Consider the following 23,877-nt stretch of genomic DNA (forward strand, 5'->3'; position numbering starts at 1 on the left):
AAATGCACAGTGTAGACTGGTCCCTGAGTGTCCAATGATTATCTTTGGGATTTGACAAGCATATTGGCATGACAGGTGACAGCTTTGTTCAGGAACACATCTTCCATTTTAAACAAATGCATATCCACACACACGCGCATTTTTATATATATATATGAATGAATATCTATTCATACATATTCATATGTGTGAATATCTTTTTTAAAAACTGTTAAATACATTACAGGTAAAATTGAAATATTTGTATGCACCTTGATATGAGAAACATGTAAGAAAAAGTGAAAGGATGTATTTGGCCCGGAGTGTCTGGCTAATAAGGCATTCTGTGTTTTTTGTTTCAGATAAGTTAACAGATTTTACAAAAGTACCTTACAGGTTTACTTATAAAACATTCCACTGTGAACGTCATCAGGTCAACTGATGCTGCTTTGTTAAAATATACTGCATATATTATACAGAAATAAATAAAGACGCATCCTCATTTTGAGAAATAGAATTGGCAATACACAGTATATAAAATAAACATACTGACAGTGTTAATGGTCACTGTAAAGATATGTCAAGAACCAAGATGAGTCCACATGAGTTACATTTAGCATAAATGCACTGAGGCTGACACAACTCATTTACACCCTGAACGTGACCAGCAGTGTGAACAGTATAGAACTGTTATGCTACGCTATGCTAAATCCAACCAAAACCAAGGGAGTGCTCTGCCTCTAAGCCTGGCAAGCCTTGTCATGGATGGTGTAATCCTCAGAGATTATGTTGTGCGACGCCACTCCACTGCGGATGCTATAACTGATCTTGTTTGGCACTGTCATGTCCAAGAGATTGGCGCAAGTGGGCAAGTAGACATGCTGAATGTGATCCACCTCTGACCGACACACTGGGCAACACTGTGGAGATAACGGAAGTATAGGTTACAAAAGTGTTTCAAACACACTGATATTCAAACGCTTTTTACACTTCCAGTGGGTTATGATGCGTATTGGTGCGTTGCTCCCGAGATATATATATATATATATCTGAGTACGGTTTTCTTGTCCAGCTTCCTACACATTATCAGTTAAATCGAATTATTCTCAGTGTTCTACGGTGCTCGTGTTATCGACGTGGAACGGGTCGTTGACCCCTGATCACCAACATATTCAGACTTACTCAGAACTATCTGGTTTGACCCTACATGGAGCATGCAGAATGAGTAATGCTCAGCTAAGGGGTAACCACAGGTTAAGCAAATCTTATACTGTACATTCTTTCAATTATTAACCTCATTGAGTATTTCAGCGTAACGACGGCTCAGTGCGTTACGTGACACTCATGCAGAGTGTGTGTGTCTTGTGTCAGATCAAATGTTCAGTACCGTACAGTAATTTAACTCGGTTACTCAATAGGCCCTGACAAACCCTACTTTAATCTTTCTTTAATCTCTTTTGGTTACCCTAATACATAAATATAATTAATCAATACAATAAATATCTGCTTCTACAATTTTAGAGCAGGTGGAAAACCTAAGAACATCTTATAAGATGATCATGAGAAACTCACTGTTACTGTTTTAAACAGTTCAAAACGGAGGGTATTTCTCTGTTCAAACGGTTTGAAAGCTGAAGTAAATCCAGAAGACCAGTTGTCGGTGTTGTAGTTACCTGTAACTGGGAAGCACAGTTGTGGCAGCAAACCGTGTGTCCACATGGGCAGAAGGCTGCGCTGATCTCCTCCTCACAGCACAGTGCACAGATGAGAGCTTCATGCAGTCTCTGGAGCTTCTCCCTCAGGATGCGGCTCTCTTGGCAACCCTCACACCCGTCCTCCACTGCCGCTGACCTCAAGGGCGAGAGAGGTGGACTATCTCCACTCTGAGAGGTCACGCAGCCTGGCACGCCAACCCCCGCGGTGAACAGAGCCCGCCTGGTACGGTCGTACACCTCCTTAGATGTGCGCTGGACGTCGAAGATGTACCTCTTGCCCAGGTCGATACTCTCGTTAAGAAAGAGGGACGCCAGGTGGCCCTTGAAGTCGCGGCTGTACTGCATCATGACGGCATTTGCCACCGTGTCACATCTGAAACAGTCACCAGACGCAGCACTGTTTACAGCCCCACCAGTTCACATATTCATGTGCTACTTCTGTGATTCTTCAGCCAAACTTATTTAAATATCATCTATGTGTTGAAACTGAAAAGCTGCTCCAGTGTTTTACCTGTAGAAGGCGTGGATCTCCGTGATGGCCCGGTACAGCCCGTTTGCGGCTCTGGTGCTGATAAATTTAAACAGGAGAGCCACACTATCACCATTATCCTTGGTCACAGTCACATAAACGTTCTTTCCAGATTGAGTGGCCATTTGAATGACTGGGTAAAAGATCCTGGCAGAAAACAGAAAATGTATCATTTCACAAATGGTTGGACCTCAGCGAACAAATTTGAATATTATGGCTATTCATAAAACCTATCCCGTATGACAAATTTATCAGCTGTTATTATCGAAACTTGATTCATCTATCCTTTTTACCTTTCAATGGGTATAAAATCCTCCTTGCAGATAAACACACCCTCCGGTCCGACTCCGATGGCAAGCCTCTGTCCCTCCACATCCCTGGCCCAGTGCCACTCTACGCCATAATTCTCCAGTGAGGAGACCAGCTGCAGGACCTGATACTCAGCAGAAGCCTGGCTCATCCCTTCCAGCTCTCTGTGCCTCTGGACAATACTAAAAGAGCAAAACACCAGAGCAAAAAAATGGAGCACGAGGTTATTAAATAGCATCAGAGATATTATATCCCATCTGTGACAACCGGCTAATGGCTAATCTGATTTTCGGGGGTTTTTGTCAAATGAGTTTTATGAAAAAGAAAATGTTCTGAAATAGATGGTGACTTGATATGATGAGATACAATACCACATGGCAGAGAATTCACTGTGTAAAATTCAGTGTGAGCTGAGATTCAGACTGAATTATTGCTGACCTCAAATGTCAACATATTGTATTTACAGCACAGGCTTAAAGGACATCTACACAATGTGCATTACACACTGATTATATGCATTAATACACAAAAATATTACATCAAAGTTTTTGCCTTTGTTGGCTTCGTCATCATCAACCAAATGTTCAGAATATCATTTTTTATTATGATTAGCTGACTGGCAAACAGAGCAGCCTGGATCTGATCAGCTGCACTTACTTGTTCATTGTGGTTGTACTGGGTTCCTGACCGCAGAGCTGGGTATAACAGTATTTGACAGTATTCTGATCGTGGTCTCCAAATTCTTCCTGTGCCAGCAGAGCACAGAGTTCCACGGCCTGATCCCGGTCTGGCCGCAGGCTTCCCCTAAAGAGCTCCTCCTTCACATGCATCAGGAACAGGTGCCTGCCAGAAACATGTCAGAAAAAAATGAAAACATTACTCCAAAGCTGACCAGCGCTGTTACTGTATGTACTGTTTCCGAGTAACGTCATCTTCTTTTAAGACGAGGTTCAATGATGTAATCCGCCCAGACAAAAACCAAACAAGGATCTACTAGCCCTCTTCAGATTAAGGAACTCCCCTTTTGGGGTTTTCTCGGTCAAGATGCCGGTGTGAAATTTCTAATGATGAATATTACTTGCTTTTCTGTATTTACTCACTCTTTGTGGATCATATTCACATATTGACTGCTCTTGGTTTGATATATAGCCCTACGTACCATTTGAGAACTGTGATGCAAAAATACCAATATAAAATGCTCCCAAAAAACATACGCTGTTATGATGTTAATCCTGTGCATGGCATAGAGTAAGAGTGAACAACAGATAAATGTTTTTGGACAGATCTATATTTAGGCTGAACCCTGGCCACAATAAACATATTAAGTGACTGTTAAACTGATTTGGTTTACTTATCATTCAATGCTGCTGAGTGCTTGGCAGAATTGTCAGTGCAGTGCTGGGAGTTCATTACCCTAAATTACACTGCCAAATGACAGGGTGAGCCATTCCAAATAGTTTTATGAAATTCAACACTCTAAAATGCAGATAAACATTTACAAATGTTAATCTACCAGAAAATATAATTTTACTGTCTCCTATATAATTCAATTTGTTGTTAAAAAGGTAAAATGTTTCATGTAAAATAACAAAAAAATCAGCAAAAAAAAAAAAAAATATATATATATATATATATATGTTTTATTAGTACAGAGTCTCAGAGTACAGCAGTAATTGTAATTCTGGGAGAAGCGTGAAGACATAAAAGTGTGAAGATAGAAGTGTGAAGATAGAAAGAGGTGACGGGGCCTGCCAAGAGAAACTATGACCTCCTTTCAGTGTTCAAGGGTGGTGCAATGCTGAATGAACTTGGCGACGTGGTATGATCTTGGCCCTCCACCAACATTTACTCAAATGTGCTGGCTCGGACCCAAGAGCAGTTACCTGAACTCAGTGAACAGTAGTAACACTACTGAACCCACGACTTTTGTCACCGCCACATTACTCATCAGTACAACGGCGTCCAACTCATCATTTGTTCCACAGGAGAAAATATGATTAAAAAAAAAAAAAAAAGAATTGGTTGACGTTACCTGTGATTCCAAAGTTCATATAAAGAAAATGAGATAACACAGATACACAGGAATGGGGCGAGGAGCCCAACACACAGACACTTCAGTGAGACCAGTTCAACTAGGAACCAGTCACGCTGAAACCCCTCCCTGTCCACCCATTCCTCATAACCGCAAGAGGAGAAGGCTTGTAAAGACTGAATGCTTCACCATAATCCAGACAGCCCCTCTTGTTTAGAACACAGTGTACTATCCATTGTTTGTCTGGGTCTATGATCATTAGGAGGGGCCCAATTTTCCTGTGGGCCTGAGCCCATTCTTCTGGTGCATTTTAAATGTACTTTACACATAAACAAACACGCTTACGTGCAGATGCACACACTTGTACAGTAAAAACTGCTTCCAGATGGAAGTGAGTTATATGTATCTTGTTACTGTAACAGGCACTGCTTTGATTGCAAAAATAACTTCAGGAGCATCCACACTACTATTGCTTAACAGTCAAAAACACACTTGAAAGAGGGCCATCTATCTGAGAGACACAAGGGAAGTAGGTCGAAGGCAGATACTGAAAACAACCCAGCACTGCTGTTAAGCATTGCCTTGGAGCACAATAAGTCACATGGTCATCGTTGCCAGCTGTTTCCTGGTTTTATTCATGAGTGAAAACAACTGACAAACAGTGTTATCTGAGATGTGCTACCCTGGTGCAAAGCCCAGACTGGACAAATCTGTGGACTGGGAAAGTCTTGTAGGCCAGGAAGTTTAAATCAAAATAAAAGAGAGAAATTCGTGTATAAAGTGTTTACACAAATGCTTGGCTTCATTTGAAGCAATAAAACGGCCTAAACAATAATAAATGTAATGTCAAACCACTGTGAGAGTTTCCAGCAACAGAGTGAGAACACGCTCATGAGACTCTTTTGCAGTTCATTCCAAGAATGCAAAGCTCTCACAGAATGTCCAGGTTGCGATTTAACTGCCTAACAACAAGTGATCAAATTTTAAAAACAACTGTGCTCCTCTGAGACCCTTGTTACTCTTGGATTAAATATGCTATATGTCAGACCTTGTAATAGTGAAGAATGCATTACCTTGTTTGCTCTTGCAGTATGAGATGGGGCTCCACAAAATACTTCACTCGTAACTTAAGTCTGCAAGGAGACAGGCTGTCCATCTGTTGTGAAATTCTGTTTCTCAAATTAAGCCACAAACACTCTCCTTTACTTCCTGTGAACTGGAGTCCAAAATAATCCACCTCAATTATTCCCAGTCTTTCACAGATCTGAAAAAAGGAAAAGAAAATATTGATAAATTAAGCATGATAAAACCTCCGTCTTTTCACAACAGCTCCAGATACGAAGTTCACAGCAGATTCCAATATGACATTTAGTTATGGAGATTTTATGTAGAACTGATTTTCGTGAGGGGAGCAACCTGTCCAGTTAGCAGTGACTACAAAGCGCTAAAAGTGAGCCTAAATGGGGCATTACGTAATAGCGTGCGGTCAGTTTTAACAGGGTGTTGGGGAAATATTCCACCGGGTTCCAAAGCTCTGCAATCGCTTACTGTCGCGTAAACAATATAGAAACAAAATCCACTCAAGTAGGGAACAGAGGTGTAAGGGACTCTGTTTTAACTTTCTTGTTATTTTTGTTCAGGAAACGTGCCAACTTAAGTCAACAAAGCAGCCAATGAGTGTGTGATGCAGTGATGAAGAACGTTAAAACACATGGTCACTGTTGCATTTTTAAAATATAAACGGCGATTTAACTCAGAAAAATAGTTTTGAAGTATATCAGGAGTGTTAAAGCATTAAATTACTCCCCGAAATATGCAGTGTGAGATACAAAACCATGTCGAGTGTCTCACCTTATTTAGACAGTCCTCTCCATTCGCCTTCGAATCAACTTCCACCTCCATCACGAGAGAATCTGGACGAGTTATATGGCAAAGCATCTTCTATCAAACTTCTCTTTGGTTCGACCCAAGGGAAATACCAACGTTCACTCGCAACATTCAGCAACTCCCAAATTTTCAGTTACCGTGCATAAGAAGAGGTTTATAAATCGCTTCGTGCTTAGACCCGCCTCCTTGGGAGCGAACGTCGAAGAGGCCAACCAGTTCTCTTGTTGGTAAGGGGGCGTGTGTCATTTGTATCACGTTCAGGAAACTGGCGCATTGTAAGGGTTTAGAATATTGAAGGATTCGATAAGTGAGAGTCTTCCGTTGTTCATGTACAGAAAATGCATTGCTCTTGAACAGAATGGTTTCACACTAGGCTGTAGGATGTACAATTTGAATTAAGAATACGCATGCGCTCCTTGCATTTAAAGTAGACTCATCCTGTCCGAGTTTCACCAGCGGGGTATTGGACGTAGGTGTTGTTCTCCTTACATGCTATTCTCTGTCGGGACACCAAGAAATGTCTTGAAATTTTAAATGACTTGAGCGCTTTTAAAGAACAGCCAGTTGTAGCCAATGTTGGCTAGATGTTGCAAGATAAATTCATTTACTCTCCAAGGGGGAATTAAAACAGCAGAAGAAAATGTTTGAGACTTTCAGAGAGAGACTGCAGACGGTGCAGCAGGACTTCACAACAGGGTATGTAGCTCTTTTGCTTAGCGAGTTAGCCTCTCAAAAGGAGCTGGAGCGTAAATCCTGTGAGACATCTTTTGATTTTACAGCGTTACATACAAAACGGTTGAATTAAGTTAATCATACTAATCACAACACATTGTCAGGTTGTGTGCAACTTTCCGAAATAGCATTTGTTGAGCGTTCGCTGATTGTCAAAGGGTTGACATAGCAGCGAGCTAGCCAACGCTGTCAGCATAAAAGGGATGTTAGCTGATTAGCCAGCTGACTTGCGGTCAGCGAAAGTCGAAAGACTCACTGTCATTGTGAACTTGAATTTACGAGGGTTCTTCCACTGAGAGGAGCAGAACTGAGTCAAGTAAATTATACTGGACGTTAGCAACTGGCCATATTTCTGCTAGCAATTTGGTTGTATGCTAACAACTGCTGTAGTTGTGCAAATCTTGTAGAACTGCTTTCAGCTGACTGTCATGTGATGGGCGAGACTGAGAAATTAAGCTGTTAAATGTAACTTTGCAAGTCAGACGACACGTGGACAGAGTACACACCGGCTCTGTTGTTTAACTTTGTGTATAAATGAAGTTTTATTATTTGAAGCCTGATGTTTAAACATAACGTGACCTTGCTTGCCGTGGTTTCAAACCATAAGTAGCCAGTCATGCAGTGTAGCAGTGTACCCCCTATAAGACAAAGAACTTTTATAACGGTTTTTATTTGGCACTCTGGAGGGAAGATGTGCGACTCAAAGAGGAACCTTCACTTTCTATGTTGCAGAAAGCAGAACTTAGTACAACAGAGCCACAGTACACACAGACTGAACTGACTGAACTGATGTTTTGTATTAATGTAAATAATTTAGTTTGTCTCCACGTTGTTTTTTTTTGTTGTTTTTTTTCACCAATACAAATCACTTTCAGGTTTAAAACCCTGAGTGACAAATCCAAGGAGGCTAAAGTGAAGAAGAAGCAGAGGTACCTTTGAAAAAAATGCAAAATTACACACGTTTCCTTTACAACCTCTACATGAGTTTACCCATGTAGCCTGAAATGTGTTCTGTGTCTTTCTCCAGAAAAGAGGAGCATCTCCCTCAGTATTCAGCAGGAGTGGAACTGCTAAGCCGGTAAAGTTTTTATTCAAAACACGCATTGCTTTCCTGTGAATATTGACACTTGTGTCACCTATATGGGCCCCTACGTGTTAGTTTCACTCTGTTTATAGATAGACTGTGTTTTTGAGATGTAAACGTGTCACAGCTTGTGCAGACTTGGCTTTGTGTCTTTGCACACGGTCATTCCGATGTCAGACTAAATGTTTGGCTTTTCAGCTGGTGCATGGTTTGCTGTTCTAAGATAATCATGCTTGTGTTCTTCAGGTATGAAGACACGTGGGTGAACCTCCATAAACGAGCAAAAGAATGTGCCAAAGCTGCAGAGGTCAGTAGATTTCTAACATCTACATTGTTTTGTTGCAGCATAGGAATGATACAGGACTATAAATATGAAGCTGTATGATTAAGAGTTTGAGTAGAGAAAGCTCTTTGTAAATTGTTGCTCTTAAAACTCTGGCTTCTTAGTAGTAACCTATAGTTTTCCTAATATCCGGTGTGTAGTTACTGTTCATGAGGATAACTGTAATCAGACACTCGTGGTATTTTATTGATGGGTCATATAAAATCAGTCTGTTTGTCCTAGCCACTGGTAATCCGAGAGCCTGAAGGAGTAGGATGTTTTGGTAGGTTTAATAATTCTGGGTGACGGCAACCCTGTCCTCTTTGACAGACTGTGGATGGGGAGGTGGTGATGCTGTCAGCACACTGGGAGAGAAGACGTGGAGCACTGCTGGAGCTCCAAGAACAACTCCAGCAGATCCCAGCCTTTCTTACAGATCTGGAGACTATCACCTCCCGCACGGGTAAGAAGCACAGTCCGAGCCCAGGTTACTGTGCATAGTTGTATTTAAAAAAAACAAAACAAAAAAAACGCTTCGTCCCATAGGGACAAACTCACTCACACCTGTCCTAATCAAACTACCAAATCAGTGTGGCGGTTTCTCACTTGTACAGTCTGTCACAGTCTGAGATAAAATGTGAGGGAATGACAGTTCGTGTGGTTATGCTTTGATATGAGAAGCCGTATGGTCATTTTCTCTGGACTAAAATAAGGTTGTGCAGAAAAAGAGAGCGCAGTAATGGGAATAGGTGAGACGTCCTTGACTGACTTTGTGGCAGACGTGCTGATGTGCATTTCTGCCTGCTGTGTGGACTGTTGTGATGTATGGAGGATCGGAGGCATGCGTCCCGTTGTGCACCATCTGGCGCAGTAAGCCATTACGGATATCGATGCTCACTCGCTCAGGCTTAGCCTACAGGTCTGCAGCCCTCGCTTAGGTTATCACTCATCCTTCAGCGATCGTAGTCTGCACCCCGATGTGAATTCAGTATAGTTGTAGGCAATTGCTGTGTTTCTGAGTTGGCTCATATCAGCGTGTATAAAGTTTTCAAATCTCTTCGTGTGTAAACAGATTTCTTAGTGTGTACTGAAATGTTCTGGTACAAGTTAAATGACATGCTCACTCACTCAATGTGTGCTTTGAAGAGATCTCTCTTTTAAAAAATGAACATGTATAAACCTTGTTCAGTTTTTTATTTGTTCAGCAGATCTATACATTTGTTTGAACTTGTACTACGTTTCAACTTTTGACTGGTATCTGGTAGGTGCAGGCTGTGCTTGATTGATCAGTCAATCATTAGTCAGTCAGCAGACAGTTGGTTCTTCAAGCAGTTGGCACGTACTGCTGCTAGTGCAGATATTCTGTGCATGTGTCATGCATGTTTCTGTGGCTTGGGAGACAGCCAGAAAGATGGTATCATTCAGCATACATATGTCCAGAAGAAAAAGTCAGTGAATGGATAGAGCATTAATAGACATGTAGTAGATCCAAGTGTGTGTCAGTCATGAAGAGTGTCGTATCTGTTGTAAGGAGAATGAAAATCTGATTGCCAAACTGTGTGTTTCACTTCTTATCATTGCATTTAAGATTTATTTGTCCTTCTTATGTGCTGGGTTCTCTGGGTTTTAAACTGACTCCTTGAATTTCAGTGGTGCATGTGAAATTCTTGACTGAACTTGTGAAAGAATGGGATGCAGTAAACTAAACACACATCTGTCAATATTTTTCACCTCTGTTTTGTCTAAACCAGAGCAATTTAAGTCTAACTGGCATGGTTCTGACTTGGTTCTAAGAGGAAAATCTGGATTTTTACTTTTGTTTTCTCTTTAGACTTCATGTTAAATACAGGCAAAAGTGTTTGACTTTTACTGACATTAAACTATATGTTCATGTTCCATTCCACGAGGATTTTTTTTGTTGAGTATTAGGACAGAAAAGAAAGAGGAAGTGTATTATATGGTTTTTAATGTGCATCAGTTTTGTTAGAAAGCCCATTTGTCCACTGGATGGCAGTGTGTAACTGTGTACAACACGATTTACCTCACAGGGATCCCAGCCAGTTCTGCTGTAGCATCTTTACCTTACCAGAATCAGGGTGCTTTCACACCAGTACTTTTGGTGCGGACCCAGGTCCACTTGAGCCATTGGTACGGTTCGTTTTATTGATGTGAACGCTGTTTTCGGAACTTGGGTGTGGACCAAGGGACCGTACCCGAGTCCTTCAGAAAATGGGGGTCTGGGATACGGTTCACTTGAGTTTGAGTGCGGTTCGCATTGGTGTGAAAGCTATCCAATCCAAAACCAGGAAGTAAACGCTATTGATGACGTGTAATTTGTTTTATTAATTAACAGGCAATTTTCAAAACCGCTAAGAATCTTGAAAGTAGTGACTAGGGGACAGTTACGTGGCGATTCACGCTTGTCGCATCTAAAAACTAATCGGGAAATAACTGCAAGTAGCCACACTGTTCACTCACCTTGAAGGTGTGCGTGTATGCTCTGCAAGCAAAGCTGCAAATTCATTTCACATTGCTGCCTGTCTCTGCAAAAACCTCCTTATCCGAGCAGCTCGCGTCACTCTCAGACAGCGGGACACATTTATGGCATAGTGAAAATACCTAACACAGTTATTTTGGTGCTGACACCATATTAACAAAAAGATGAATAAGTTTTGCCTCCCTTTTGTGTCGTTGCTCAGCGACACTGGTAAATAAAAACTGTATGTTCCTTATGTGTTGATGACGTAAGCGGACCAGGGTTCGCAACCAAAAAATGTAATGTGAAAGCAGACCAGCACTCGGATACGGACCAGCAAAACGGACCAAGTGTGAAAGCAGCCTCGGTTAAGCAGGGCCTAGATCTTTGACCGATTAGTGAAATCAGGTACATTGTGGAAGAGAAGGGAAAAAAAATTTACACTGGTTCCCTAAAGCAGGCTTGGGAATCTCAGTTGCATTAAACCATCATAACGAACCAGCCTTTGTCAGTACTCCTCTGATTCATCTTTGAATCACCGTTAATGGCTTATTTACTGCCCTGTCTGTACACGTGGGAGTTTTCAGCGACATTCTGTGCTCCACCGTCCCACAGCCCAACTGGAGGCGGACTTTGAGGAGATGGAGAGCCGTCTGATGTACCTCGAGAATTTGTGCGGCCAGTGTGACCAGCAACGCTTCAAGCACTTTCAGCTCCTGCAGCTGGAGAACTACAAAAAGAAGAAGAGGTAACGTCCATTTACAAAAGTACCGTAATAAACACCCGGTTCAGCTCAAGTTAATCACAGAACAACACAACAAGGTTCTAGAAACTACTTACACCTCCCTTTCTCAATTAATGACATGTATTTGACCTTAAGAACAAGTACAGTTACAAACGTCGAAAAGGGTTTTCACATCTCTGCCATAGACTGTTCTGACATCAGAATTCTACTTGACATGTAGAGGATCAGTCTTCTCTTAATGCTTTGGTAGATCTTCTGGAGAAGCAGTGCTCCAGTCTCATCACCTGACATCTTAGCTAAGAGTTTTCCACTTTATTAATCGATACGCTTCCCTGAAGGAGTAGGAGTAATTTACTCTCCCACCCCCATTTTCTTCTCTCTCTCTCTCTCTCTTTCTCACTCACTCATTCTCCTGATGGCATTTTAGATTACACCATCTGCTTGAGCAGCCTTTTTAGATGAGTGTGAATTGGGAGGGAAAGAAAAGGAATTAAGAGATATTCACAGTGAATCAATGCAGGGTTTTCACACCATCAAAAACTCATCACATGATAGATAGTACTTCATCAGGCTCTGCTCATCCTGTGGTTTAACAGTTGAGTCATGTTGCGCCTTAGTAAATGCTCTGTTCCCTGCACATTATCCTAATAAAATCATCTTGCTTTCCCAGTCTCGTGTTAGAATGTGAGGCCCAAGCAACAGAGATATTGCGGTTCACAGATATCCAGCCAGTCCTGACAGAGCGCTGCTCGTGGGGTTTAGGACTAGTATAAGAGAGAGAGCGTTATCACAAATGTTCCTGCAAAAGCAGGCAAGCATAAATGAGTTCACGCTCTCAGCCTTAAGAGAAATAGGTCAGGCCTTTACAGGAGAGCGCGCCCCCCCTGAATGCCATCTATGTATCATCTCCCTAATGTGCATATCAGTGCAGCCATCCATACGTCCATGGCTCTGCCCATGCAAGTATTCTTAACCACCACATCTGACCAGTGTGCCTGGATGCCTATGCATCTCACCACTTAAATACTCCCCCTAGTAAAGACTCTTGCCTTGTCATATGCACTGTAATTTCATCGTTACTGTATGCATAGATTTGCCATATCAATTTCCATTTTTTCTATTCATTTTTATATGACAGTGGTTGGTGGTGATTTAAAAAGAAACAAATTACAGGTCATGGTTGATTCTAAATATGGAAATCTAGGAACAGGCTGTGTGGGCTTATATGTCAAATTGAAATGGCAAAGTACGTCACATGTGTATATATACAAGCAGAGACATTTTGTGCATGGAAAAAGGAGCAGCCAGTGATGTCATGACACAGTGTAATACCCCCCCCAAGACTGTGTGACGTCAGAAAGCAGGCTTTGTAGGAATAAAATGAAGGCATTGGTGACTATCTCTTATTAATGCCTCATGAAGTACATTCTAAAGCCTGCAGCTAAATCAAGCATCTTGTGCTCAAGCCAGCCAGGTGGAACACAGCTGAGCTTTCACAGTTCCGTTCGGAGGCTATTCATCAGCACATACAACCAGACAATAATATAAAAAGAGCCAAATGGTTTCTGAATATCCATCTAGTCTATGCACATGAATAAATAACATGTGTTATTGACTTCACGGTGTAGTATTCTACTATCAATGTAAGTCATTACTGTTATAATTAAAATGTCTTTCTCCCTGTCTTTTTGTTTATTTCGTAGGAAAGAACTGGAAGCCCTCAAAGGTAAGAATTCTATCTTTTCTCTCCAGCTGAGAAAAAAAGATATTATTCCTACACTGTCATTCCACACACATGTGTAGCAAATGCATCTTTTTTCATTATCATCTAACTGTGTTTTTTTTAAATGTTACTGTATATTTTTTGTATGAACGTTCATCCATTACAACAAATTATTGCCTATAATGCGTACTAAACAACGCACACAGCAGAAAATGAAATGTCAACGCCCAGTCCTGGGCAGTGTAAAGAACTACGGTCAGGCTACTGTCAAGATGTCAAGAGGTGATGTGTGTGTATATATTGTTTGGTCTGGCTTTGACCTTTGACCCTTGGCACACATGATACACTGTGGACAGACCACAATTAATTGGGAATGTTCATAAATATTGGATTAATTTCCAAGCCGTCCAGCATCCTTACTGCAAACTGCCTTTTTAAATGTTCAGTAATTGCACCACCAGGCAGTAACTAACCTCACACACGGCCTGTAAAGGAGCTGTGCTTGTTGCTGTGACCACTGTTATAACATAATTCAAATAGCTTGACTGATTACTCAAATCACATTCCTGATCAAATGATCAATTGATATAACGTGATAACAAAGCATGAAGCTTCAGTAAATGTTAATTATTTTGTAAATGACTGTAATGCAGGATGCAATGAACAGAACAGCATCAGATTAACAATCCTTTTGTGTTTTAATGACAATGACATTGCAACAAGCTCACATTATTTGTCCCCAAGCAGGAGCTGTAGTGTTTTATTTGCCTCCTGAAGGGCTGTAGACTACAGAAATGGGCTGTAGGTTATGACCAAGGTTATTGTACACTTTGCATTTGTGGACCCATTATTAATGGGGAATTGAGGACACCAGAGACTTTTCAGGGTATAGATACAGTGAATGCTTGCTTGGTATGGTTGTATGGCCTGTTACAGGGCAGCTGCGACTAATTCCTTTGTGTGCCATTACTGTATGCTGTGGTTACGCACAAGGTCATAGTAACACTGGAACTCTATCAACCAAACAAGTCACATTAGTCATTTAATATGGTGATTTGGTGAAAGTCCCTCTTGGCCATAAATGTTTGATTATTTTTGGATTTTGAGGGGGTTTTTTTTATTGCTAGTGACTTTCAGATTGATAGGAATTAAACGCAGATGTGCTCATGAATTTCTGAATACTCAGCACAAATACAAAACACTTGCACTGAAGTCTAACTGTAATTGGATTACCGACGTGGATTTATTTATAATGCGGAAGACGCAGTGGGTTGCTGTGCACACTTGCATTTTGTGACCATGTATATATGACTACTCTAGTTGAGTACAGACACGATATGTACAACTGTTTTACCATCTAAATGAAATCCAGTGTTGAGAATACTGTAGATTCAAACCACATGTCAAAACCGGCCGCATGAAGGTTCAGTTTTCCTCTCAGCAGTTAGCCCGGATTGACTCTGGTTTTGAATGTGGAATATTATAGTGTGTAGAGTGGACTCTAATATTCCTAATCCATATCGTGGTTTTGTGATGCTTCCCACCGTTTGGTAATAAATACGTCAATCCCCGTTTACTGAGTTATGGACTGAGAGTGTTGACATTGTCTTACTGCAGCCATGGTGATGGTTATCGTTAACCTGGCGTCCGTTGGCGTGGGCGGTATTGCTTGAGCTTGGAGCTTGTCTTGCGTGGGAAGTGCCGTTTAAAGCTTGGACTTGAGTCAGATCTGGATCCCTCAGTAGTTCTTCTCAGCTTTATTTCTCCCTCTGTGGATGGGAGATATTGGAGGTGGAGGTCTTGTGATCGCTCCTGCCAAGATTTATAAATAAACATTTTTTTTTTTTTTCCTGGAGCTTTAGGTTTTCTGCTTCTGTCCAGAACTATCAAAGCGTGACTGATTCCTTCATTGATTTTTGCCCATTTTTACAGCAAAATAGGGTCGAGCGTGACTGGACATATTTAAAGGCTTTTCGGCATTTGGCAGTATATTTAATTCTGTTTCACTTGTAGTGAGGCCCAAATATCTTCAGATTATCAGGGCTCTAACTGCAACACTCTTTTTTTTTTTTTTTTTTTCTCTCATGCACGCTGAATAGCCATCCCCCGCGTCAGGGCTGTGAGTGGTATGTTCCCAGCTCACATCTCTGCTACAGCTGCGTCTTCAGCACCATGTCCCTGAGCAGGCATCATCTCAGGCATCAGTTAGCTTAGAACGGAACGTCGCTGTTTTGAGTGTGAGCTCCGTCTGGAATAAATGGCTTGGTGAAGATGCTTCTGTAAGCGCGTCCCAGCCCCCTGTTCCATTTGCAGTCTCGGCGCTCACTGTCTCCCCTTCTCCGCTTTCTTTCCGCCACACAGAGGAACACGTCAACGCCGGCAAGTATGGACAGCAGCAAAAAAAATTCCTGTAGGTCCTCGGCCTTCGTTTTTCTCTTCTTTGGCGAATGCACTTTGTTAAAATTCACAAGTCTGTGTGTAATGCTGTCCTGCAGCACTTCTGGCAGTTCTGTTTAGGACTGTGAGGATAATGGCTGCCTGACTATTTGAGACTTGTACTGTAATCTTCGATGCATTTTCATACTTATTCTTTAGAAAGTAGGATTTTGAGTAGAAGTCATACCGAGTGCTTGTGCGCGCGCGTGCGCGCGTGCGTGCGTGTGTGTGTGTGTGTGTGTGTGAAATCTTTTAAAAGAAGCTTTTGGAATTAGCTCACTCTCATGTGAGAGACCCATGCTATTCTGTACTGTACTCAAAACAGTATGCTCTGTGTTTTGGTCAACTTCCCTGTGACTACACCAAAGCTTAATGCTTCAGTTCTGGCCGTATACGACAGATAAACATAGCAGATACTATGGTGTTGCAAGCTCTTCGGCAGTTTTACATTGGAATCACATTTAAAGCAATAACCTGTGATATGTGCTGTAAAAATGTCATTCTTGTGCTTACTGTGTTATAAAATGTTGTATTCTCTTCAGTGAAAGGAGAAGTTGAATGCATAGTATTTGCCTATAATGGGTGATTTGCTAGTCTGAGCTTTTTATGCAACTTTCTGGCCTTGGTTTTGAGGCACAAGCTGCTTAAAAAATCTCCCTTGCGGTGCTATTGGTCAAAACATCCTCACTATAGTCGCTCCAGCACAAAGTTTCCATCTGATTCCGAACAACAATAAAAAGCAAAGCCTGCAGACAGAATCCCTCAGAAAAGCTTTAAGGTCATCTGAATCCAGCAAGTTATCACCAGCAAATGCAAACAGGGGGAAGCCTGTCAAAAGAACAAGGTTTAGTGATTATGGTTGGCTTGTAGTGTGTTATGACAGAAAGGTCAGGATGGCTGGGGTTGGAGTTTATTCCGTTGGTTTTTTTCTATTTTCCTTTCTTTTCTTTTCTTTTTTTTTTTACAGTACCTCATTATCCAATGGGTGACCTATGCCCTAGAGGGAATTTACAATTGCTCTGGGTGATGGAATGTTTTTAGCCATGGCATAGGGAAAAATTATACGGTTCCTATAGTGAAGCGGTTGACCCCACTACAATTTGTGCATTATAGGAGCTCTTGGGTTAATTAACTCAGTAAGATTCAATTAGCTTTAGGAAGAGTCTGGACAGCAACTAATAGGATCCGATCAGAATTAGCCGCCTTTACTTTAAGTGTCTAAATGATTTCCTCCGTTCTTTGACACAGGACATCAGAGGTCCTGAAATGTTTTGCACACGATATGTACTAGATTTGTTCACACACCTTTGACCAGTAAGCATCTTGGGTCTGTACATTTCAGTTATTTTTACAGTATTTGACATATTTAAGTTATTGTGTCAGTAGCTAAATTATGTGAAGATGAAAAGAACTGCTCTAAAAATGTAACGCGTCACGTTACGACTATATATGGAAACGTACCCCAATTATGATGTGCACTTGTGAGAGAGTCAGTACCACATCAGCGAAGGTTTCCCAAAGCTATTCAGTATTTTGTATTACTGATTCTTTCTCTTTTTTTTTTTATTTTTTACCCCCGCTCTCTCTTTTCCTCCTCCCTACGATAAGATGGATGTATTGGACCTGCTCTGGGTTTGTGGAGGCAGGTGACCTCATTATAATGACTCATTAACCTGTCTGGCCCACAGCAAAGCCTCCAGAACCATCCGTTAATTCTTTTTTTTCCCTTTTTTTTTTTTTCTGACAACAGCAAGGAGAAAAACTGCTCTCCCATCTTGCCAGGCTGCCATCTGTTGGTCATTTTGTTTGTCTGTAGTAAGTTAATGAAAGATGTAACAAACAGACGTTGCATAGCGTACAGTGCACAAACAGTATCCTTCATTTTCATCTCGAACATGTTGATTGCATTTCTACCCTGGCCTGCTGTTTGTGCTTTGTGTCAGATGCCTGAGTAATACTGTTGTATGTTTATGTCTTACATTTATTATTGTACTTAAATTTGATTTCAGACTCCTCTTTTAATTAGCTGCCCTGTCTCTGCACCTGTGCACCTCTGTGAAATTGCTTTGAGGTGTTATCCTTGCCAATCTATTAACTGAACAGACTCGCTCCATAAATGCTAAATATCTGGTGTAATTAATTGTAAACTCTTAATCGCTTTGATATGTGTTTCTCCTGAGCGTTGTGTCTGTGTGTCAACCGATTACGGGGGGGCATATGAGCATACACGCTGGATTTGCACGTCAAAGAAACGGCTCACCCTTGCAGCGTGTAAACCGCTCTGCTCTATCCAGTGGGTTGAATGAGCAGTTCTATCCATGCTGTGGCCAGAGGAGTGTTTCCCTCTCTCATGTGATCCATTCGGAGCATGTGATGAGTGTGAGGATAGCCAAAGGCTCGGTCCTTGCCTTCATCCATCAGCGGTCTTTACAGAGAAGTAGCATGACGCTGGAGGGCTGTAGTCACTGTTAGTCACGCGCAGTTAGAATGACAGACAAGGCTTGAGAGCATGGTTTGGGGGTGGAAACTATCTGTGAAACAAGGCCAGTGTTCATGTGGTGTTGAAACCTTGTAGGATTTGCCACTGAGGAGGATTCCGTGCTTTTTAAGTGCCAAAATGAATGCTTCGCGTTGACCGAAGAAATATATGTATATTTTTTTTTATTTTATAAGATAATTATGGCTCATTCACATTGGCTTTCTGATTACACCTAAAGATGGAAATATCATTTTTGAGGTTGACAAGCTGCCATGTTGAGAACATGGAAATAACAGAGAGGAGAGGAGTAAGAAACAAAATTCACCTGTTTAGGTGCAACATAGTTCTCTGTTTGTTCTTGGATGGAGCTCAAGAGGATCATATGGATTGGTAAGTTTCATAAGCATAGAGAAAGACAGAGCATGGAAATGAGGATGATCTTGCCGTGAAATATTGGGCTGACAGGCAAGACGGATTGGAACAGATTATCAAAGCAAGCAACATCAAAGCCACCAAACTGCTAGCAACCCCGTATTAGCCTCCAATACCTGCATATAGCACCTTTTCTAAAAGGTAAAGAATGATCAGAATTGTCTAGAAACAATGCTGTAGTCAGCAGTCTTTGGCCTGCAGCTTTTTCATATGCTTTATACAATAGCTGAAAGTCTGAGACGAGAGGAAAGGACTTCTTAAAGGTTTGCCCGTTCAATACAATGCTTTGCTCCATTAGTCAGTGTTTTGTCTGAAGAGCCTGGTGTATATGCCGAATTCTGTGTGATGCAGACTCGTCCTCTGTGTTGTCTTTTAAGCCTGGCCCCAAGTCTATGGGGATAGGATCAAAACTAATTACCAGAAACATATCAAGAAGTTTCCGCTATTGTGAATGTGAGGAGCTATCGCTGAAAAGACTATTGGATGAAAGATGCTAATCGCAGAATGTATACTGAATGAGTGATTGCATGTGTAAGATTTGTGCAGCTTCCACACCTCCCTTCCAGTTCTTTGAAAGCAGATAGTGTATCTAAGCAGCGTATAGAGGAATTTTAACGGCTGGATCTTCACCACAGATAAGATGTAGAAGGCCTTGCTGAGAAGATGTTGTAATTAAGAACTAGACTTCTCTTTTCTGTCGACTGCTCTGTTCTACAACACCTGTAATGCCCCTCATGCTCTGCGGCCGAGCTCTGCATGTGAACCCAGAAGTACTCATGGGTTAATACATGGGACTATTATAGATAATGGTAATACTAATGGTAGCACTAATGGTAATACATACAGTGAGAAAGAATCCAGCACCCTCACGTTTTCCATACAATTTGTCTTACAGACTTCATTCAAAATGGATCGTTTTTTTAGGGGTTTTTTTTGCCATCAGCCCACAGGAGCCCGTAATGACAAAGTGAAGACACATTTTTAGAAATTTTTGCAAATTTCTTAAAAATGAAAAACTGAAATCTCCCAATTTGAAAACTGATTAACAGTCAAATTAACTATAGATGCTCCATTAAGTCTCTGAGGCAAAAAGTGGCATAGAAACAAGGAGGTGTGAATACAGTGTGACTTGAGCGCAGTAGTAATTTTTTTTTTGGGGGGGGGGGTGTGAAAAATTAGTAGAGATACCCATGCTTAATGTGCTTGAGTGGTTTACAGTTGGAACGAATTATTTGCAAGCTGTAGCATTCGAAATGTTTTAGGATGTTTATGCATCATTATCAAACAGGATGTTTGCACTACACTTAAGTGTTTGTGCTTGTCTCACATACGCAGATATAGTGTGTGTGCGTGTGTACGTGTGTCTAACTGTTACACAGCATACTTCCTGTACCTTAAACGAGAATGTGCCTTTCCTGTCTGCGATAAAGAAGAATAGCGCCTGACTGAAGAGAGAGACGCTCAGTCCTGCTCTCTACATCACAGATATCTGTCTCACAGCACTTCACTGTTACACCATACAGTTCTGACAAAGGCTCTCGCTACATCTCACCTCTGGGTAGGCGAAACATACTCATCTGATTTCAGTTTTCTTTTTTTTTAATTTCCTTTTCTTTCTTTTTTTTTTTTTCTTTTTTTTTTCTTTTTTTTTTTTTAGAGCTGCTGTGGTATCTTTTTGTGAATCGTAACGCATTAATAATCGAGTTTACCCGTAGCACTTCCCCTCGGCTTGGTATGATACAAAAGAACGTGATGCAAGAATATGTAATTAAGCTGAGAATACACTGAACTTTTTATGCATTGCAAAAGCGGTCGGGTGCTATAAATTGAACACGGTAGTAACGTTTAGTGACAGGGTACAAACTTCTTCCTTGGAAAGAGAGACAGGAAGACTCAGAACAATGAGGATGCCAGCAGCTGCGAAGTTGTGCCTCTGCTCACGTCCAAAATCATCGCCACACGGCAGTCGTTTGCTCGGTCCTCGGTAAAAATGTAGTGCTTTAAATTATGCCAATAATCAATAGTTCTCTCCCTTCTTCCTTCCACTTTAGCGGAGCTGGACACTGAGCATGCTCAGAAGGTGCTGGAGATGGAGCATGCCCAGCAGGTGAAGCTGAAAGAAAGGCAGAAGTACTTTGAAGAGGCTTTTCAGCAGGATATGGAGCAGTACCTCTCTACAGGCTACCTACAGATCGCAGACCGCAGGGGTGAGGCGCTCCGTTTCAAGTGCCTTTTCTTACTGTACTTAGCTCACAGATTGGTTGTCATTCTCTGTTACTTGCGCTGGTTTAACCTTTTCCTGTGGTTGCGAGCCAGTGTTCACAAATAACTGTCTATAGTTTATCGCTGTGTGGTCTAAGGCCCTGATTGGTTTCTAGCTATTACCTTTTTTGTTGTTAAGCCTTTTATTTGGAAATTCTTTTTCTTTTTTTTTTTTATTAGCAGCTAGTTTATTCCAAATTGTTGTGTAACTGAAAGCATGCTGTTTCCAACACCTGGGATGGAACTGATTTTAATACTCAGTCATCCACAAGTTCTTCTCTCTTTTGGATCCAACATAAAACTTTCTTAAAAAACGGACAAATCCCTTCTAATTTCTAGCAGAGTAAGATGAGTTAAGGATATGCAGTAAATAACTTTGGGCTGTGCAAAGAAAATGTTTTAAATAGTAATGTTATTGACTGCAAAACCAGAAAGCCAAGGGCTGTAACACACCCTTCATTAATATTGAGTAGTTTGATTGCAGGGTTAAATGATAGATTATGGTGCTGAATGACAGGGGCTCTCTGAACAATGGCCTGCAGAGCTGCTGACCTTGTTGAATTGACTTTTTCCTCTCTCCTCTCTTGTGCCTCTGTGCTGCCCTATTCTCCTGATGTTTGAGGTATGCTGCTGGTAGAACTGTTTCCCCTGTTTTTTTTTTTTTTTTACCCAGCACTCTGCTTCCTCTTACCTCCTGATTTCCATAGCCCTCCGCCAAAACCTCTGCTCAAGACTGTTCATTCGTTCGGTGTTTGTGTGCATGTCAGTGCATTATATCAAGTCAAGGTGTTTGAGTGGCAGTCTGAGATGTGAATAACGTGTCATGTATCAGGGCATCGTGCAGTTCGGAAACCGATTTAAATGAACGCTGTTTGTGAACGCTGCGCGTTCCCTCTTTGAAAACCTTGACCCTTTTTTTTTTTGGTTTATGCTGGTCAGATCCAATAGGCAGCATGTCCTCTATGGAGGTGAACGTGGACATGCTGGAGCAGATGGATCTCACAGACGTTTCGGACCACGAGGCGCTCGACGTCTTCCTTAACTCCGGAGGGGAGGATAACAGCGCCGGCTCGCCCACGGCAGGTACGTCCGCCCGACACGCGCTTTCACCGCCGGCTTCGTTCGTCTCGTAACGGTTTCCTTCTCAGAAAACATCGTTTTATTCCCGCACTTCCAGCGGCAGTGCGCATCGAGTTGCATCAGCCCACATTTGTAGGTTTGAGCAAGACTCGCTCAAAAACTTCTGGTCTCAGAATACTTTTTTTTTTTTTTTTTTTTTCCTGCTGCTTATATGTTTTGTTTTTTTTTTACAGCGGCCTCAGGACTGGTAGAGTATGGATGTATTGATTCTCCTCCTTTTCCTCCACGCCTCTGCTCTAGGTCCAGAGGGAGCGTCCGCTCCAGCAGAGATGAGTCTGAAGGTACCCTCACAGGCTGACGCGCGGCACAACCTCACCTCCCTGTCCTCCACCTGCACTGACACGTTCAGCGGAGAGACCGAGGGGCCCGACGAGGAGGACCCCAGCGACGAGAGCGCAGGAGACTCACCCCTCGTCCAGTCAGACGAAGAGGAGGTGCAGGCTGACACTGCGCTCATGGTCCTTCCCGAAACGGAGGAGCTCCTCAAGAACTCCGACGACAGTGACACACTCGCCCACTAGAGGCCCCCCCCCCCTGCAGGCAGAACAGGGTATAGCACAAGGCTAAAATTAGGATGATCAGTTTAAAGTCTAGGTCCTGTTGTAATGGACATGAATGGGCCAGAGTGGAGGAGCATGGCTTCTTTATAGCTGAGCGTGGAATCACAAGAATCGAGGTCAGCTTGGAATTCATGAGCACACTGATCGAGCGTTTCTTAAAGTCGGCTCGGAGCTCCGAGGAAGGTTCATGCTGGGTTTTTTTCCCTTAGCACTGTGATTTTTTTTTTTTTTTTTTTCCTCTTAACTCCTTTTGTTTTTCTTTCAAGAAATCTAGTAATAGACATCAAGTATGCTACAATCCTCAATACTGTATGAAACTCTCTGTCGCATCAGAGTTACGGCTATAATAATAAAGGTGGTTTTTTTTCCATTGTTGCTATTAACACAACAGAATTGTATGCTGTACATTTGTGAAGTTTGGCATTTTTGGATAGGACATGTCCGTTGTTGGAACTGACCAGATAATGAGGGTATGCTCACAGCTTTTGCTCACTGGATACTGTTTCACTCATTTGGAGGTTAAACAAGAGCAGAGGTTTTGATAATTCTGTGTAGCTTCGGAATAAAAACGGCTCTTTTTGACCATCTGTGTTTCTTAAAATTTACAGGCTGTTAATTCCGCAAGCTGTTGTGTTGAAAACTAAAGGCCCAAGGGAAAAGTTATAAAAGAGAGGATAGCAGATTGAGCGGCATTCATTTACGGAGATAAAAGAACTCCTCCTAGCTGCCGTGTGTCTTGATAGTGGTCAATGACCTGTAAGACCGACATGTGGCCACCGCTGGCCCTCAACTCAAGAGGAGTCTGTTAATCTCTTACCACAAGACTATATATGATGTTATTTGGCTTGACACTGTTAAATTTGCTTTAACACAGGGGGTTATGAAACCAGAGCCTAGGGCCAGTGCAGTGTGGCTCTATGCCTTTGACTTTAGGAGCACATAAAGCACAGGCAAATGATTATCATTATGGAATGATTGACAGGTAATTTGTTTATTATTTAAACTCAAAAGTAAACTTCAAAAGTTTAAAAATAA

General features: G+C 41.7%; 2 protein-coding genes across 5 annotated transcripts; one reads left to right on the forward strand and one right to left on the reverse strand.

The window, feature by feature from the left end:
- Positions 1–207: 207 nt before the first annotated feature.
- mylipb (myosin regulatory light chain interacting protein b) lies at positions 208–6,568 on the reverse strand. Its single transcript, XM_030782535.1, has 7 exons — positions 6,416–6,568; positions 5,638–5,828; positions 3,190–3,375; positions 2,517–2,714; positions 2,206–2,370; positions 1,653–2,067; positions 208–899 (listed from the first exon to the last, which is right to left on the reverse strand). The coding sequence occupies exons 1-7, from the start codon at positions 6,500–6,502 to the stop codon at positions 720–722; spliced, it is 1,422 nt and encodes a 473-aa protein (XP_030638395.1). The 5' UTR covers positions 6,503–6,568; the 3' UTR covers positions 208–719.
- Positions 6,569–6,806: 238 nt separating this feature from the next.
- dtnbp1a (dystrobrevin binding protein 1a) lies at positions 6,807–23,024 on the forward strand. Of its 4 annotated transcripts, none has more exons than XM_030782248.1 (10): positions 6,807–7,147; positions 8,059–8,112; positions 8,211–8,261; positions 8,514–8,574; positions 8,920–9,052; positions 11,681–11,813; positions 13,514–13,536; positions 20,932–21,087; positions 22,082–22,242; positions 22,531–23,024. In XM_030782248.1, the coding sequence occupies exons 1-10, from the start codon at positions 7,092–7,094 to the stop codon at positions 22,801–22,803; spliced, it is 1,101 nt and encodes a 366-aa protein (XP_030638108.1). In that variant the 5' UTR covers positions 6,807–7,091; the 3' UTR covers positions 22,804–23,024. The 4 variants fall into 4 exon arrangements, with proteins under 4 accessions (XP_030638108.1, XP_030638107.1, XP_030638109.1 ...); XM_030782247.1 differs by having other exon boundaries at positions 22,082–22,225; positions 22,523–23,024; XM_030782249.1 differs by lacking the exon at positions 8,211–8,261 and having other exon boundaries at positions 22,082–22,225; positions 22,523–23,024.
- Positions 23,025–23,877: the final 853 nt, after the last annotated feature.

Source organism: Chanos chanos, chromosome 8, assembly GCF_902362185.1.
Source record: "Chanos chanos chromosome 8, fChaCha1.1, whole genome shotgun sequence".
Taxonomy (NCBI): Eukaryota; Metazoa; Chordata; class Actinopteri; order Gonorynchiformes; family Chanidae; genus Chanos; species Chanos chanos.

What these genes read in the sequence shown, in the direction of transcription:
- dtnbp1a (XM_030782248.1), top strand. Translation starts at nt 7,092, where the DNA reads ATGTTTGAGACTTTCAGAGAGAGACTGCAGACGGTGCAGCAGGACTTC. An exon ending in CAGCAGGACTTCACAACAGG is followed by an intron (nt 7,148 to 8,058) that starts GTATGTAGCTCT and finishes AATCACTTTCAG; the next exon opens with GTTTAAAACCCTGAGTGACA. An exon ending in GGAGTGGAACTGCTAAGCCG is followed by an intron (nt 8,262 to 8,513) that starts GTAAAGTTTTTA and finishes TGTGTTCTTCAG; the next exon opens with GTATGAAGACACGTGGGTGA.
- mylipb (XM_030782535.1), bottom strand. Translation starts at nt 6,502, where the DNA reads ATGCTTTGCCATATAACTCGTCCAGATTCTCTCGTGATGGAGGTGGAA. An exon ending in ATACTGCAAGAGCAAACAAG is followed by an intron (nt 3,376 to 5,637) that starts GTAATGCATTCT and finishes TGTTTCTGGCAG; the next exon opens with GCACCTGTTCCTGATGCATG. An exon ending in AGTACAACCACAATGAACAA is followed by an intron (nt 2,715 to 3,189) that starts GTAAGTGCAGCT and finishes TTGCTCTTTTAG; the next exon opens with TATTGTCCAGAGGCACAGAG.